This window comes from Capricornis sumatraensis, chromosome 1 (genome assembly GCF_032405125.1).
Source record: "Capricornis sumatraensis isolate serow.1 chromosome 1, serow.2, whole genome shotgun sequence".
Classification (NCBI taxonomy): domain Eukaryota; kingdom Metazoa; phylum Chordata; class Mammalia; order Artiodactyla; family Bovidae; genus Capricornis; species Capricornis sumatraensis.
The window spans coordinates 28,068,718-28,087,653 of NC_091069.1; the positions used below are offsets into that span (position 1 = coordinate 28,068,718).

The following is an 18,936-nucleotide window of genomic DNA, read 5'->3' on the forward strand; positions in this document are numbered from 1 at the left end:
TAAAAATAGTTAGTAATGACTGGCATGTGTTAGTTTGGGCATTTTTTCACACCAGGAAAGAATGTAATTTCATGTGGTAGGAAAACAGACGAGCAGATTTTAAGACTCAAGGACACCAGAGAAATAAAACATTTCTTGAGGTGTGAATAAATGTCCCTTATAAAGAAAAGGCTGTCAATTATACCAAGAGAATGAGAGTAAGCTGTTTTTCCCCTAATGTTTCCTGAGCACTCTGGAAACACCAGAGACTGATAATACATGTGTCAACAGGGTGTCAAGGTGGGCCTCTTCAATTTCAGCTCTTTCTCAGTTACAAAATCAGTTTCTATGGGTACATTATTTATTTTGTGAAGCTATTTAAAATTTGGATTTCATAAGTATTATGTATAAAACTAGGATACGAGGTGGGGGAGTCTTTTTAAATGTATTTTTAGTGATAAAGGCTAAGTTGTTTAACCTAAAATAAAGACAGGCATCCTTATCGTAGGGGCTTCTGTTTAGAACATTTCATTATATTTTATTTTTATATATTATACCAAATAGGGACCATAAATATTCATTAATATTTAATAAGAATAAATCATCTGATGAGCACACAGATAATTATTATTTTAAAATATCAGAAACTTAAGATGGCAGAGTTTTTACTACCTCAAACATTAATATTATAGGGAAAAGGGAAGAGCTAGTAACAATCATAATATATATTAGCCCAAACAAATCTTACTAAAATAAAAATTACAGTAGTATAATTCTTAAGGCCAGGGGAAAATATATTTGAGTAAAGAATGGGCTGCTTGAAATGGGTTAAACATTCATAAACACTGCAAAAGGTTTCTTTCTGTCTACAAAATAAACCAATAAACCAGTGTCTTATTCCTGTCCTTTCTACACTACTAGCTATTGTTCATATTAATATTAAAAACAAATACATGTACCTCATGTCCACTTAGCAGAGTACACTCATCTTAAAAAGAAACTTACCTGATGAACCAAATCCACTGAGGGCTGAGCCTATAGCAGCACCCAAAGAGCTACTGCTTCCAAAGCCAAGAGATGTACTTCCAGGTTGGCCAGGTCCGTGAGAAAATAAAGAACTGCTCTGGGAGCTATTAGTCAGAGAAGTGCTCCCATAAAATGAATTAGACTGCAGATTAGTGCTTGGCTGCTGCTGCTGCTGCTGCTGTGGTGGTGGCTGAGTGCCAATTGGCCGGAACAGACCATTTGTGCTGCCTGTGAGACTATTTGCAGTTCCTCCAGCTGCTGCTGCTGCCGCTATAAAATAAATTTCAAACACTTCTTAAAACTACCCAGAAAACCATTTTCTATTATTAAAATATCTCAACCACCACCAGAAAATTATTACCCCAGAAAATGTCAGTTACACTTACCAGCTTGTGCTGCTGCTGAACTAATTAAAACAGGTGTTGGAGCCATTAATCGAACTGGAGCTCCAAGGCCAGTTCTTGCTCCAGGGCCAACCACTAAGGCACCAGTCTGATCATAATAGGCAGTTGGAGCTAGTACTTGATAGCCTAGATTACCAATGAAAACATTAATATAGAAAGCATGTTATTTACTTTCTCCCACAGTTGTTTTTATCAACCAGCAAACACAGCTATTTTTATTGTGAATATAAAACCATTAGTTACTATATAAAAAGCAAACACATCTGAGAAGGTATTACTAAATAAAAGAAAATCTAACAAAGCCTAAATAAATGTTCTCCCTAAATTTTGACAGTGATGCGTCTTGCTTATGGACCACAGAATGATGAGATATAGTCTTTGCTTTTGAAACTGTAAGTAATCAAGGGCTGATGCTTGAAAATTATTACCACCAATTAGTTCTCCTGGGAGAAGAATGGATAAAGACTAAGGGAACTGAGGGAAAACAGTGTAAGATTCATTAGGCAATTTTAGTAAGTTTCTAAACCAAGTGCCTCATTGATAGCATTCCCTTAGATTTTCATTTGCAAGCAATCCTTTAAAGATAAAATCATGATATAAACAGGTAACTTAAAATCATGAAGTTTAACAGTCAATTTGTAAAGGCTCTCAAAAGCTAAAGTCTGAATAAAAATCACATAGGCATTAGTTGTATTACAGCCTTGACCACAAGGCAGGTGACAATTTGCACTGTTCAGAACTATAGGAAGAGTAGTTTCTCTCTTCACAGACTTTCTCAGTTCCTCATCTGAACCACAGAACAGAAAATGATTATTTCGAACAGAAAAGTGACTTTTTTGCCAATTTTCTCAAAGATGATCCAAAACAACATAAACCACTCAAGATGGATGGGAGAGAAGTTATATCTCTATATATCTACCTCTCTCTATATATAGATATACATACATACATACAGTGGATACTTTAAGGCAACAGGTTTATTCTCTCGCAGGACTCAGGTTGAGAAAGGCTGTCTTATATAGTAACAAAGACTCAGGCTCAAAAGTATGAGGACCACTTGCAAAAATGTACTAGCAACCTCGGATATTTTTAAATTTAAACACCACCTTCTAAACTAGGACCAAAACTTTCACATGTATAGGCTGTTTTAATAAAATGCAGTAACTGATTCACAATTGCATCTTTATTACAATGGATATGAATTAGGAGGACCAGCCAAATGAAGGGCTGCACAGGGCAAAATCTAGGAGGGAATGACCTTTCCTCTCAGGAGAACTAATGGGTAATAATTTTCAAAGACCTCTCCTCATAGAATGAACATGATAATTTGAGAAGATTATCAGATATCCAACTGTAACTGTCATATAGAATATGCAAGTCTAGAGTTTAATAGAGAGGTTCAGGTTGGATTTACAAATAAGGGAGTGGTCAATATAAGCATGGTATTAGCTGCTAAAAATAATCCAACCACCAAGAAAATAAATGGGTAGGGCCAATGGCCTGGAGGGTACTTCACACTAAGAGGCTGGAGAGAGGAGGAACCAAGGAAGAGACTGAGAGTAAACAGCCAGGAAGAAATAAACCAAATCAGAACACAAGGGTCTCCTGGAGGCCAAAGAAAAAAGAATTTGAATGAAGACTGAGCGATTAACAATGAAAAATGCTGCTAAAAGTCATTAAGAGTTGAGAACCAGACTAATGAATTTAACAATATGGAAGTCATTCTGGTAAGGATGATAGTCAGTGTGGTGAGTTTAGTAAAGAATGGAAGAACTGTAGCAAGTACAGAAATGGTTTTGAATTTTGCTGTAAAAAGGACCAGAGGGGAGCTACAGAAAAGGGGCTGAGAATAAATTTTTTCTTAACCAGAAAATGTTCTTGTTTAGCAGAGCATGATACTTAAGTGTTTAAAACATTTATTATTGTGAAATAAAACATAAAAAGTGCAAAAATCAAAAGTACATTATAATGATTACATAACCTCCATGCAAGTCAAGAATAGAAATAGAAAACTGTCTGGCACCCACCTCTTGTAAGTCCCTGCTTTACCACAATCTTCTCTTTCCCTTTGTTGTTTAATTACTAAGTGATGTCCGACTCTTTGTGAGCCCATGGACTTGTAGCCCGCCAGGTTCCTCTGTCCATGGGATTTCCCAGGCAAGAATACTGGAGTGGGTTGCTATTTCCTTCTCCACTTCTCCAGGGGATCTTCAGAGTTACACAACATCCTACTTTCCATAAACGGTCTCTCTCTAAACAATCATTTGGTTTGAATTATTTAAAAAATTTTACATATAATTCCTCCATGTTGTTATATGTAGACTTTGTTTCCATTTTCACTATTGTGTAGCACCTCACTAAACAAACACCATGATAAATTTATCCATTCTACATTTACACTGTTCCCACTTTGGGGCCATTGCCAACAGTACTGCCATACACATTTTCATATGTGTATGGCGGTGTATTATGAGTACATATTTCTCTAACCTAAGATGTATAGCAGCTGACACCCTGAGTTAAAGGGTATGCGTATTTTCAAACTTTGGTAGTAATGCCAAACTGCCTTCAAAGTGGTTGTGCAAATTTACACACGTAACCACCTTGGTATTAAGAGTTCCCATTGCTCCATGACTTTAAAAGTACTTGATAAACTATCAGACTTTAAAACACTGGCCAATCTGAAAGACAGGCAGAAGCATTTGGTTGTGGTTTTGACTTTCTTTCCTCAGAAGGAAGCTGGGTGTCTTTTCATATGCTAATTGTGCCTCGGCATTTCCTCTTGGGAAAACAACTGCTCAAAGTTTCTCTCACCCATTTTCCTACTGGCTGTATTTTGTTATTGATTTATTTTATTTATTCTGTAAAATAATTTTATTTTTGGCTGTACTCGGTCTTTGTTGCTGCAAGGGCTTTTCTCTAGTGGTGTGAGGGTTTTTCTTTGCAGTGGCTTCTGTTGAGGAGCATGAGCTCTATGGCAGTAGTTGCAGCTCAAGGGCTCAATAGCTGTGCCTCCCTGTTTCTACAACACAGGCTCAACAGCTGTGGTTCACGGAGTTGAAGCGCTCCGTGGCATATGGGATCTTCCCGGATCAGGGATTGAACCGGTGTCTCCTACACTGGCAGGCAGATTGTTTACCACTGAGACACCAGGGAAGCTCTCTTATTGATTTATAAAGAATTATACACGTATGTATGTATGTATGTATGCATGCTGCATTCAAGTGTTCCACAGTTTCTTCTTCCATTCCTAGCCTGACCTGTCATTCTCTTTCTGGTGACTTTTGAAGTAACAGGTTCAAATTTATTATTTCCTTTATTTTCGTAACAAAATTTCCCTATATTATCTTCTAATAACCTTTAAAATTCCACTTTCCCACACAGGTCTAAAATTTAAAACATGAATGATTAATGAACACAGGGTAAGTCACGGATCCCAATTTGAACAATTTGTTGCTCAAAGAGTCAATTTTCTTTATTTCACCTTATTTATAAAACAAGTTCTTCCTCCCTACGCTTTTTGCTGTTTTTTTTTTCTTTGCTATTAATTAGGCAGGTGTCCAGTCCTTTTGGGATCTCATTTTTGGCGTCTCTGTCTCTCCGTGCAGTAATTCAACTGTATCTTAGTTTTCTGAATTTTACCCTAGAGTATAAGTCAGAATAGACCAAGTCCTTTTACTCACTTTTGTCCTTTAATAAGAGTACTGTGGCTAATCTTGACTCTGCATTTTCGTTAAATTTTACTATCAGCTGTCAAAAAAGCCCACAGTAAGAACCCACTGGGTTCTGATTGGAAATGTATTGAAACTGTAGGTTAATAAAGGAAGAACTGGCATGTTTAAAACATTGAGTTGCCCAATGGTAACTATATTTAGGTATCCTTGAACAAAGCTAGTGGAGGTGATGGAATTCCAGTTGAGCTACTTCAAATCCTAAAATGATGATGCTATGAAAGTGCTGCACTCAATATGCCAGCAAATTTGGAAATGTGGCCACAGGACTGGAAAATGTCAGTTTTCATTCCAGTCCCAAAGGAGGGCAATGCTGAAGAATGTTCAAACTACTGCACAACTGTGCTCATTTCACACACTAGCAAAGTAATGCTCAAAATTCTCCAAGCCATGCTTCAACAGTATGTGAACCATGAACTTTCAGATATTCAAGCTCGATTTAGAAAAGGCAGAAGAACCAGAGATCAAATTGCCAACATCTGTTAGACCATCTAAAAAGCGAGAGAGTTCCAGAAAAACATCTACTTCTGCTTTACTGACTACACCAAAGCCTTTGACTGTGTGGATCTCAATAAACTGTGGAGAACTCTGAAAGGGAAATTTCTCCTGAGAAATCTGTATGGAGGTCAAGAAACACCAGTTAGAACTGGACATGGAACAACAGACTGGTTCCAAACTGGGAAAAGAGTATGTTAAGACTATAAACTGTCACCCTGCTTATTTAACTTATAAACAGAGTACATCATGCGAAATGCTGGCCTGGAAGAAACACAAACTGGAATCAAGACTGCCGGAAGAAATATCAATAACCTCAGATACACAGATGATATCACCCTTATGGCAGAAAGTAAAGAGGAACTAAAAAGCCTCTTGATGAAAGTGAAAGAGGAGAGCGAAAAAGGTGGCTTAAAATTCAACATTCAGAAAACTAAGACCATGGCATCCGGTCCCATTATTTCAGGGCAAACAGATGGGGAAACAATGGAAACAGTGACAGACTTTATTGTTCTGGACTCCAAAATCACTGCAGATGGTGACTTCAACCATGCAATTAAAAGACGCTTGCTCCTTGTAAGGCAAGTTATTACCAACCTAGATAGCATATTAAAAGGCAGAGATATTACTTTGCCAACAAAGGTCCATCTTCAAAGCTATGGTTTTTCCAGTAGTCATGTATAGATATGAGAGTTGGACTATAAAGAAAGCTGAGCACCAAATGCTTTTGAACTGTGGTACTGGAGAACTCTTGAGAGTCCCTTGGACTGCAAGGAGATCCAACCAGTCCATCCTAAAGGAAATCAGTACTGAATATTCATTGGAAGGACTGATGCTGAAGCTGAAACTCCAATACTTTGGCTACCTGATGCAAAGAACTGATGACAGAGGATGAAATAGATGGCTGGATGGCATCACCAACTCAATGGAAGCTCCAGGAGTTGGTGATGGACAGGGAAGCCCAGCGTGCTGCAGTCCATGGGGTCGCAAAGAGTCGGACACCACTGGGCGACTGAACTCAACTGAACTTAATGTCTAAACAAAGCTGTTTTCCCAAAGAAACTGTACATTTTAAAAGACTTATTCCTAGGTACTTACTACTGTAAATAATCTTCAAATTTTACATTTCAAAACATTATAGTGTTGGGAGTTCCCTGGCTGTCTACTTGTGTTTTCATTGCTATGAGCCTAGTTCAATCCCTGGTGGGGAACTAACCTGACCAAAAAAAAAAAAAAAATGCTGTTGGCTGACAATAAAGATTTTATGCTTGATTTTTACATCTGACAACCTTAGCAAAAACACATTAATTCTAATATTTTATGTGCAGATTCAGTTACTATAATCATATTTTCTGCAAATGACAATTATTTCTCTCTTTACAGAGCTTTTTCATTTTATTCAAATTTCTCTTATATTATATAGCACTGGCTAGGATCTTTAATACAACATTTAAGAGAAGTATCGTTAGCAGAACTCCTTGTCTTTTTCCAAATCCTAGATAGAAAACTTTCAAATACTGAGTATAAATAGGAAGTCTGTCATCCTTTGGAGGTAGGGTGGGTTGTTTAATTCTCTTTGACTTCCCAGCATATTATATCTTTGATTCTTATCTGTAAGTCAATACATAAATTTATTATAATGTTCCTGCATCTTTTGATAAATTCTTATGATTCGTATCTCCTATTTTAATCTTTTAATGTGGAAAATTATAACGTGTGAGTTACTGATGCTCATCTTGCATTCTTGGGATAAAATCCAACTTGTTCGTGATGTGTCACCCTGCTTTATATTGCGAGATCTGGTTTGCTAGTATTTCAGGATTTCTAAATCCATGTTCATAAGTCTGATTAGCCTACAATTTTCCTTTTCTGCACATTTGATAGGTTTTTTTAAATATCAAGATTAAGCTAGCACCATAAAATGGCATGGGAAGACCAGTCTTTTTCTATACTCTACAGTTTTTAAAATTTAAAAACTACTTCTTCCTTGACTGCCTAGTATGATTCACCAAAAAAGTTGTGTTAGCCTGGAATTTTCTTGTAAGACTTCTTGATTACTCAAACAGTAATGAACTTTAGACTTTTTATATATCATTGAATCTTTTTGATAATATTTTTCTCATTATTTGTCTATTTTGTTTACAATTTCCAATTTCCTAACATGAGATTGATTTCTAATATCCTGTTATGATTATTCAATTTTTCTGATATTGGTTATTTATGTCTCATCTTTTTTTAAATGAACCTCTAAGAGGTTTATCAATTTTATTAGTCTTTTTAAAGAAGCAACTTTTGGGATAACTTGACCTTTTTAATTGTATGTTTGTCATCTATTTCATCTACATTAGTTTCGATCTTTATTATTTCATTTCCTTCTATAATTCTTAGAATTTATTCTCTTCATTTTATGGTTCCCAGATAGAAACTTATTTTCTAATGTATGTATTCAAGCCTATATACTCCAGCCATTTGCAGAAACATGGATGGACCTAGAGATTATCATACTAAGTGAAGTAAGCCAGATAGAGAAAGACAAGGAATCTTAAAAACAAAAAAAAGATACAAGTGAATTTATGTACAAAACAAAAACAGATCCACAGACACAGAGAACAAACTTACAGTTACAAAAGGGAAAGGAGGGAACAGAGAAGTTTTAGATTAACATATATACCACATACAAAAAAGATAACTAACAAGGACTGACTGTGTTGCACAGAAACTATACTCAGTATTTTGTAACAGCCTTTAAGAATCTGAAAAGGAATATACACATATAACTGAACCATTCTGCTGTACATCTGAAACTAACAAACACTGTAAACCATCTGTACTTCAATTAAAAAGAAAAGGCCAATATACTCCTCTTCTATGTTTTGTTTTCAGGTGTAGTAAACAAGTTTAAATACGCAACATTTTCATAATCAGTTCAAAAGTTTCTAATTTCTATTACATTATCTTTGCTACTTAAAGAGCTTGATAAAACACAAGAGATTAAAAAAGACACACTCCCCACACTCAAGAATTACACAATTCATAGAGAAGGTAACGTACTATATTCTTAATCCTAAAATGCCACTTATTTGCAGATCTGACATTGATCAAATAACTTCCCTTAGGGAGAAATAACTCTTTCACTTTAATTTTAAGACACTTTCCACCTCCAAACATACTAAAATAATTAACAAATCACAAATAGCTAAATGAAACACAGGGCAGACAGAAGTACTAAAGAAAGGAGCAAGTTATGTGCCACAAGAATGACAAAAGCAGATATTATTATTTTGTTCCTTTTTTTGGCCATGCTGCATGGCAGGCAGAATTTTAGTTCCCCAACCAGGGGTTGAACTGAGGCCCCCCTGCATTGGAAACACTGAGTTTTAAATCACTGGACAACTAGGAAGTCCCAAAAGGAATAATTATTCATGAACAAGCACTGGGAAAGATTCAGAAAGGCTTCATGAAAAGGATCATATTAAAAGACAAAAAGGAAAGTTAATCACAAGTATAAAGCAAGGCTTTAAAAAGGAAAATGCAAAACTATATATCCCAATTTTGCTTAAAATTTATAAAAGGTATTCTAAGGAAAAATGTTGGCTAGGGCTAAAAACATAAAAAGATGTTTGTGGAACAGTCTGTGGTCTAGTACATTAAAGTATAGAACCGGGACACTGTTGATGAGTTTTAAAAAGTAGTTTGGAGCTAGATTAATGGAAATGGGGCTTCTCTGGTGGCTCAGATGGTAAAGCGTCTGCCTGCAATGCAGGAGACCCAGGTTCCATCCCTAGGTAGGGAAGATCCCATGGAGAAGGAAATGGCAACCCACTCTAGTACTCTTGCTTGGAAAATTCCATGGATGGAGGACCCTGGTGGGCTAAAGTCCATGGGGTCACAAAGAGTTGGACATGACTGAGTAACTTCACTAGCAACCAGAATGGTATAAACTAACCTGGAATTTTGAAAGGTAACCAGAAGAATAAAAAGAAATAAATTGAAGAGACTAGAGGCTTACAGAGTTAGTAGGAGGACACAGGAGAGGCTGAACAAGAATAGCGGAGATGAAAAGAAGTGAACATGAGATAGAATAACCAAGAATTGGCAAGTCACTGAAAGTGGGCGAAGAAAAAATTAAGACTTAAAGATGACTCTGAGGATGAAGTAAAAAATTTCGAGCTGAAGTAGAGAAGGAAGTTAATAGTGAAATAGGGTAAATAGTAAGATAGGCAAATCTGCTATGGTTTTTCCTGTGGTCATGTATGGATGTGAGAGTTGGACTGTGAAGAAGGCTGAGCACCGAAGAATTGATGCTTTTGAACTGTGGTGTTGGAGAAGACTCTTGAGAGTCCCTTGGACTGCAAGGAGATCCAACCGGTCCATTCTGAAGGAGATCAGCCCTGGGATTTCTTTGGAGGGAATGATACTAAAGCTGAAACTCCAGTACTTTGGCCACCTCATGCCAAGAGTTGACTCATTGGAAAAGACTCTGATGCTGGGAGGGATTGGGGGCAGGAGGAGAAGGGGACAACCAAGAATGAGATGGCTGGATGGCATCACTGACTCGATGGATGTGAGTCTGAGTGAACTCTGGGAGTTGGTGATGGACAGGGAGGCCTGGCGTGCTGCGATTCATGGGGTCGCAAAGAGTCGAAAACGACTGAGCAACTGAACTGAAGCAAATCTGGGAGAAGTGAGCTCATTTTGCGGACATTTTCAGTTTAAGGAATAGCAGGAACATACACATGGTAATATTTTGTACAAAGGCAGCAATGTGTTACATGTTCAGAAAAGAATCCAAGATGCAGATGTAAACTCACTTGGTGTACTGGCACAGGAACAATAGGTGAAAAGTGAAACCAGTTAAGATTCTCCCACAGAAGGTATATAAAACATCTCTTTTTTTCCAGTACAGAAACTGAGGTTCAAAGAGGAAAGCAAATTGGTCAAGGTCACACAATCAAGTGGTAGAGTAATATGGCAGATCTGACTCCCAAAGCATCTAATCACTAAACTAGACTGTCATTTACGTTTCACTGATACACCGAGGAAGAGGAGACTGACAAAAAGCAATGAGAAAGCCAGGAGAGTAAAATATCATACAAATGTAGGGGAGAGGAGTTTCAGAAAGATAGACACACAACAAAGAATTGAAGAATGAAGAAAAATAAGGATGGAGAGGAAGTCATACTCTGGCAGTGAGTTACATAAGAACTACTGAAAAAAATCATGGAGCAGTGTGAGATAGAATATAAATTCTGAAAGGGATCAATAGAGTAAGAGAGGAGCACAAGAGAGAAAGTCTCTTAGGATGAAGAGGCAGACTAGTATCATAGTGGTTACAGAAAAGGAGGTGGCAGAGGGAGAATGACTGAAAATATAAGACTAAGAAACAATGGATGGCATATATAGTCATGCAGAAGGACTGAAAGTCTGTAATCAACATAGTACAAGGAATAGGGATTTAATGGGTGAGAAGTGAAACACAGAATGTGGAAAAGCTAAGAACTCTATGAGATTTGAAGAAACAAACATCAATTTTTTTAAGCAAGCTCCTCTATTAGCACATAAACTTTTGTAACTATGTTAACTATTGGAATAAAGGAGAATTATTTCATCATAGTCTGGGCAGAATGAAGTACAGAAGACAGAGAAAAGTTTCATAGTGAGAGAATGATATATACAATCAACACGTCACTTAGGAACACCAATATTAATTCTAGTAAAGCCCTTTTTATGAGAGTGATTTTTACATTTATAGTCATAAAGGAACTAAATGTTGCGGCTCAGAAGATTAGGTAAAATGACCTGATTTCTTCCTAAAAGTTTTACCTGCTTTTAAACTTCTCATCACTCCAAAGATAGTCAATTCTTTATAGACAAATATACTGTAAAATGTGGTTTTCTGTTAGGATTACCAACATAGAGTTCACTGGTGAACAAAGCAAAACAAAAAAGCAAAAAATTGCTTTCTTATAGAACGGAAGTGAACATAAAAATAAATTTTGAGAAGATCAAAGTTGATAAAATTAATAGCAAAATACCTTGATGTTTTTAAGTCAACAAGAACATGAGGAACTGGAGCAAAGGCATTTATAGGAAGTAAATAATAGGACCAGCATCAAAAGTCTAAAAAAAATAAGTAACAGAAAAAGGGAGTAGCAAATATACACAGTCCAGAAGCATTCTCTTAAATCACAGTCCTACTTAGAATCTAGTAAGGCAGGACTATGGTACTCTGTGACTCTTCAAGAGGGACCCAGAATAGTCTTAGCAGGGGCTTTCATAAACTCCCAGTTCAGTTCTTTTTAGCTTTGTTCCATCCCTCCATGGGCCTATAATTTCAGCTTCACAGTCCATTTCACAAAGGGCTGCTTTTGTCAGGTCTCTAATCTACAGCAGCTCTGGGACAGTAGCTTCCATGAAGCAAGGATAAAGCTGAGATAAAAAAGGAAGATAACGAGAATAGCCCTGTTCTACTATCATTTGTACTTCAGAGACAGTATTAACATTCTTTTTCATTCAGTAGGGTAAACAAGTCGATAAATTCTGACCTCAGAATTTCAGAGAGAACAGAATGAATGTAATTGATACAGAATTCCTCAAAACAATATAAAGAAATACCTAGCAGCATGTTAAAAAACCCTCATCATGTAAGTTGGGACCTTCTCCAATGCATTAAACACATCTCCTACATGATCTGAAGAAAAATTTATCTACAGCACAATTAAATGAAACTGGAACATGTATTGCATTAATAAGTACAGCTGACTCTTGAACAGCACAGGTATTAGGGGCACTGACCCTCTGTGCAACTAAAAATCTGCATGTAACTTTACAGTCAACCCTACACACCCCCTATTCTGCACCTGCAGGACTCAACCAACCACAAACTATGTAGTGCTATAGTACATCTTGATTGGAAAAGATTCAAGTACAAGTGGACCCACACAGTTTAAACTGGTGATTGTTCAAGGGTCAGCTGCACTCTTCATGGTTAAAGGAATACTCTTATACTAAAAGTGAAAAAACAGCATGCTTAAAAGTGCATCTTTAGGAGTGTGGAAATATGAAGAAATAGAACAGGTGATGTATTATCTACAGACATTCAAACGTAACCTTTAAATCTCACTTTAAAAACGTAACAAGTGTTACTTTATTAACTTAAGAAAAATACCTTCCATCTTTCACTACTATTAAAAGTAATCTTCACACAACTTAACTTTACAAAAAATGTAGTTTGCTGGTCTTTTCTAAAAGTTGTACTGCAGCAACGGGCAGAAATTTACTATATACTGATGCCATTAGGTTTTAAATACCAATAGATTAAAATACTATAAATGTACTAAATAAAGCTGAACTAAGTCCTAAGTGGAAAATGTTAGCTGTACATTTCTCAACATTAACTAATTAAATGACTAACCTTGTAAGGCAGGAATGGCAAATAGGTTTTGTCTTACATGCTAACAAATGGTTTTATTTCTTAAAGCACTGCATTAAGAATTCTGGGCTATGCTCCATTAGAAAGATGCTATGATTCACACTATAAACAGACTAAGAAAAAATGTTTTTGAGAATTCTAATGCACAGTGAAAGATCTGAAGGCATGTTGATTTTTCTCACTCCTTGGTATGACAATCTACTTTAAACCTTTTAAATCTATCCAAATTTCCACAATTAACCAACTATATACCTGGCATGCCGGTAGCAAGACCCTGACCAAAAGCCAAAGTTGGATTTGCTGCTGCAAGTGATTCAGCTTGCTGCCCTTGCTGGCCCTGATTGGGAGTAAGAGGGCGCTGACCTGCCCCAGCACGGAGAACCTACAAAGGACAAATGATTTCCTTAGAAACGATATTAAAAAATAACAAATTAATTTATCTTAGACAACTTTATATTGCAGATAGCCTTTGGGTAGTCTTTGAACTTATTGACATTCAAAGAAATGTCAGTTTACCATTAAAAAGTACAAATTATGTAATTCAAGAACATAATCTATTAAGCAACATGGAGATTTTAGAAGGTCTTCACAAAAAATTATTTCTAGTATTTGTGCTTTTTAACTTACCAAAGTAGCATTAAAATGAGAGAGATATTTGGGGGGAAGGGCAAAATTTCAGATGAAGAAAAAAGTTTAAATTTTGTTATTTTCTAAGACTGAAAACTATAAATTAAATATGACTCAATTAGTCTCTTACAAGACTGTGATGCAGAGTGAAAACTTCAAATTTAACCAGGTTTTTAGGATTTAGAAGCTTTAATAAAGTGAGCAAAAAGCTGCTTTTTACTGTAAAATCTTAGCATGAAAATAAGAACAAAGATTTCATTAAAAAATGTGAAAACTCTTAAGAATGGCCAAACTTTACTACTTCATAATACACAGCTCTTCCTGCAGTGATAATAAACAACCATGATACACATTAATTTCACAAAGGTAAATACTTCAACAGTTCAGGACAAGGGGGATTCATCTCAAGTCCAACCATGTAAGCAAGCATCATGCCACAAGTATGGATAATGTTTAGGCAAAGTGATTTTTTTTTATTTAGCTGAAGAAGACAGATTTTGAGAGTATTAAATGGTGCTATGGCATAATCTATAAGGACTGAGTCAAAGGACAGCTTTAACAGAACATCAACATAGTTTAAAAAGAAAATTCAACTGCCAAGTAACAAACACTGTACTTGTCATTAAGTTGCTTCTTTGGTATAAGTATGATAAATTTGACAACCAGAATTCTAGTATTTTTATCAGAATTTTTCTTGACATTTACTTACAAAAATAGCTTCAGGAAAGCAGAAACCGGGAAAAAATCTTCAAGATAAACATTTTCTGTTTTAAGAAATTAAATCTAACCTTTACTGAAAATATTCCTCTTTGCTTGCTTAAACACAAAGTACCCAGTAACCTCCTTTTTCTGGTCAGAAATATATAAAGTTAACATTTGAAACAGTAATTTCAATACCCAGAAGAAAATGAACTGACAATCACTTTAATAGAAACACTGTGAGTACACTTTAAGAAGTGAAGAAAAAATTAAAAACTGTTAAGAGATTTCAGGACATTTTCAAAAACGGAAATGTAGAAGTGGAATACAACCAAATATTCAAATTCATATAATTACAACTAGAGGGGAAAAAACCCCGTATTACTTGTGTATCAACTATATGATAGGTACTGTGCTAAACACACTGGGAAAAATAAACAGAGAAAAAACACAGATCTTGAACGCAAGGGGCTCATACAACTTCAAAGATTCTTTATAAAGTTTTATTTAATGAAGGCAAGCCTACACTATACCTGTTGCTGTCCAGGCTGAGCTTGTGATGCTGCTTGTTGATTTGCCGTGTTGTTTGCCGCAGCTGCAGCTTGTTGCTGAAATAAATTGGCTGGATACACCCCCCACGGAACACCATAATACTGAGGTGGAACCACTGCCGGACCTAAACCCCACATCCCGCCCCCCCAAAAAAATTTAAAAAAAAGTCACTACATTTTATAGAATAAAGTTGGTCAGTTACCATTAGATCATAAAAAAGGAACAGTGTATAAGACTTAAGAGTAGATGTCCTTACAATCCTATATCCACATGTAACTGCTTTCCCCTTTCACAATTCTACTAGAGACAAAGTCTACTAAGGCATGGGTTATTAAAAAAAGAAAGTATTCAGAGGTGACAGCCGTGGTATTAATGAACAAATATGGAACTAAACTCAAGAGGGACAAATGAACTGACAGGACACTTAATCACCTTTTCAACATCTACTGAATACTAGTTTATGCACTTGACACTGGCAAACAGGAACATCAGACAACATAAAAGATTTCCTATATTCAATTCATCACTCTTTTTAAAGAGGAATTTTTTTAACTGAAAACATTTTTGGCTTTTAATTTGTAAACTATAACAAAAACCTAGGGAACATTTTGGTACTAAGCTTGCTAAAAGTATATTTTATTTGTAAACAGAATTTTAAAATATTTTTCATATCTGAAACAAAATTAGTTACAATTCTCACAAAGCAATTGAAAATCACATAAAAATAAATGAAACAGTGCTTAAGTGATTAGGAAACTGGAACCAGTGAGTTAAAACAAGAACGAACTATATAATATAATCATAAAGGGACACAGACATAAGAAAGCAACCCAGGAAAAACAGAGTAAATTCTTGCTCTATACTTTATCCAAGATAAAATTTAATTTCTGGTCAGTATGTAGTATCACACAAAATAAGACCTACCATTAAATTAATAATTAACATGTCATGTTTCCTGGCTGATAAAACAAATATGTCCTAAATTCCACTGATATGATTTTAGTGTATCTGGTGGTGGTGATGGTGTAGTCACTAAGTTGTGTCCGACTCTTGAGACCCCATATACTGTAGCCTGCCAGGCTTCTCTGTCCACAGGACCTTCCCAACCCAGGAACTGAATCTGGGTCTCCTGCATTGGAGGCAGATTCTTTACCAACTGAGCTACGAGGGAAGCATTACATATTAGTGTATCTAACACGTATTTTAGAAAGTCAAACTCTTGGTTTCACTCTGTTTTAGAAGAAAATAAAGCCCAGTGTAACTGAACCACTAACATGAAAAGCTTCAGAAAAAAAAAAAAAATTCTATAGACAGTTTAAACAAAATCTACAATAAAGACTCTTAAAACATAAGAAAAGGATTTATGAAGAAAGGATACACTGTCACAACAAAACAAAAGAATCAGACATCCAGCTAGAACTTCTCCGTCCAAAAGTAGACAGAAGTCACCTGTGGCTATACAGTTGAAAGTTGAATAGCCTGAACTGAGATGTGTTCTAAGTACGTAATACATACTTACTATGGGGATTTTGAAGGCTTAGCATTAAAAAAAAGGTATCTATCAATAAAAATTATCAATAATCAATAGTTAAACAGATCACTGAAATTAAGTTCATGTTTATTACTTTTATAATATGGTTACTAGAGGGGAAAAAAAAATCTAAGTTACAATCTGGCTCCTGTTCTATTTCTACTGGACAGTACTGATCTCAGAAAGTCTAAGTCAGTCCAGAATGCCAAGAATCCGTATCTCAAAACTAATGATCACTTAAAGTTGCTTCTTTCAGGTTCCACAGATTCACAGATTAATGATTCTCTGTATTTAAGATATACCAGCACTTTATGTATTAACATCCAGTTAAATGGTACCAGGAAAGCTCACATCCTTATGGAATCACAGGTAGATCTACACCAAAAGTATTCATTGTGACAGGTTAGTTTCAGTTGGCTAACTAAGGGATCCAGCAGGAATTTGAAATTAACATTTCCCCCCCCCATCTTAAAATTCTTGTGTATTAAAAAAAAAAAATCCACAGATACCTAAGAAACCCACAAATGCCTAAGAAAAAAATACCTGTTCTGCAGGCATGATAATAAATAACTACCAGAAGCGGATTTAACATTAATTGATCAGTGGTAATTCAGCGAGTTTATCACTGACAGCTTCAAGTTATGAAAAGTTAGTCAATCGACAGCTTCAAACAAGGAAACACGCTTCCATGGTTGATATCTCCCTGCTCCTGTCTTGGTAACCAACATAAATCATGCTTAAGACCAATTCATTCCTGTCTCTATAACTGACTCAATGTAAACCAACTTCTCCCTCTAAACCCTAGACAACAAATCACTTTATTCAATAATGTGCCAAACCAGTACACAAGTCTTCCTTACTTAAACAGGAAATACAATTTGGTTTTAAAAACAATAAAAAGGTTTTTTTCCAGCTTTAGTGCAATACAATTGACACATGACACTGTATACTTTTGCTTTTTAGTCCAGATTTTGACTGGTAGTTATCAGGCTTTGACATTTACTAATATATTCTTTCCAACTCAATCCCACCTTTTCATCCCTCAGCTTGCCTGTTTATTCTGATATTGCTAATTAAACTTTACTTTTTAGATACTCATTTACTCAAGACTGAACCTCTTTACCTTGTGTTATTCCTGACCTGGGTGTTTACTATTCCTGACCTAGGGGTAGCTGCGATAGAGACTCCTGTGACTGTCCAGCTTATTTTCTGAGAAGTAACTTTATTTGCATTGTCTCTGTGGGTAAATGGGATCAGTTACAAGAATAAAGATTTACTAATGTAAAATTTTTGAAACTATAAAACTAAAATGTAAACCAACTATGCACAGGAGGAAAAGATTTACTACACTTAGGTTTTCTCCTGCAGCTTTACAGTTGAAAAATAAACTAATTCTGCAAACTTCATTTCATTCTGGATATGTTTCACTTTTCACTAGGAACTTCAAATTGTCCCAACAGACCAAAGTAAAGCTTACCCCAAAATTAAAACTAAATCCAGAACAAGAAACAAGTATGAACAGTAAGTTACCTGCTAATGTAGCTGCTGCAGCCAATCCTGCTGCAGTATACGGATCAGTCCCTGGAGGAGCAGCACTAATAATATATGGATTTGGCACAAATGCAGCTGGAGCAAGGCCTGCTGAAAATACACCAGCTGTATTTGAAAGAGAGAGAAATAATAAAAACATATGCATGATTTTCTTCATTGGGAAAAAAAATTCTATTCTGAAATTGGGGTTGGGGAGGAGACAGTATATGATAATTCTAACTCTTACTACCTAAGTGACTTTGAGCATGTAACGCAACCTGGTTCTAAGGTTCTTCATGTATAAAACAGGTATATAATAAGTAATTTCTGTTCAAATTAAATATAAATGACTGTATACTATTAGCACATAACAGGCACACAATAAATGTTCAGAGCAGTTAGAACTACTATCGTTCAATAGTGGTTTTTCATTCAATCTTTATTAAGTCAACTATGAGCTAGGGATTAAACACTGAGGAGGACAGATATGATCTGCCCTCACAAATCACAATCTAGTCAGAAAAACAAGTAGAATACAGTGTTAAGTGCTGCGAGCACAGAGAGACAGGATATCAAAGCTTTTGGTAGGATGGTATGGAGTTGTGGTAAGATAAAACTGCAGCCATAATCAGAATGAAGACTCATGAAGAGCTTCCTGGGTCATGTTAAGCAGTTGGGACTTTACTCCGAAAGTAAAAGGAAAACAGAATAAACTCACTTCTGAGTCTACTATACGTGAATATAAATATGGTGAATTTAACTCAGATGACCATTATATCTACTACTGTGGGCAGGATTCCCTCAGAAGAAATGGAGTAGCCATCATGGTCAACAAGAGTCCGAAATGCAGTACTTGGATGCAATCTCAAAAACAACAGAATGGTTGTTCTCCAAGGCAAACCATTCAATATCACAGTTATCCAAGTCTAT

The 18,936-nt window shown here is 35.9% G+C and overlaps 1 protein-coding gene across 3 annotated transcripts in view; it reads right to left on the minus strand.

The window, feature by feature from the left end:
• Nucleotides 1-18,936, minus strand: part of PUM2 (pumilio RNA binding family member 2) — a 121,686-nt gene that overhangs the window by 36,314 nt on the left and 66,436 nt on the right. For 2 of the 3 annotated variants that reach the window (XM_068977923.1, XM_068977914.1), the window contains exons 8-12: nucleotides 18,007-18,114; nucleotides 14,927-15,069; nucleotides 13,320-13,449; nucleotides 1,392-1,535; nucleotides 985-1,299 (exon numbers count right to left, since the gene is read on the minus strand). In XM_068977923.1, coding sequence (XP_068834024.1) covers nucleotides 985-1,299; nucleotides 1,392-1,535; nucleotides 13,320-13,449; nucleotides 14,927-15,069; nucleotides 18,007-18,114 — 840 coding nt within the window. Of the gene's footprint in view, nucleotides 1-984; nucleotides 1,300-1,391; nucleotides 1,536-13,319; nucleotides 13,450-14,926; nucleotides 15,070-18,006; nucleotides 18,133-18,936 lie in introns of all 3 variants that reach the window. The other variant, XM_068977905.1, reaches the window with a different exon arrangement.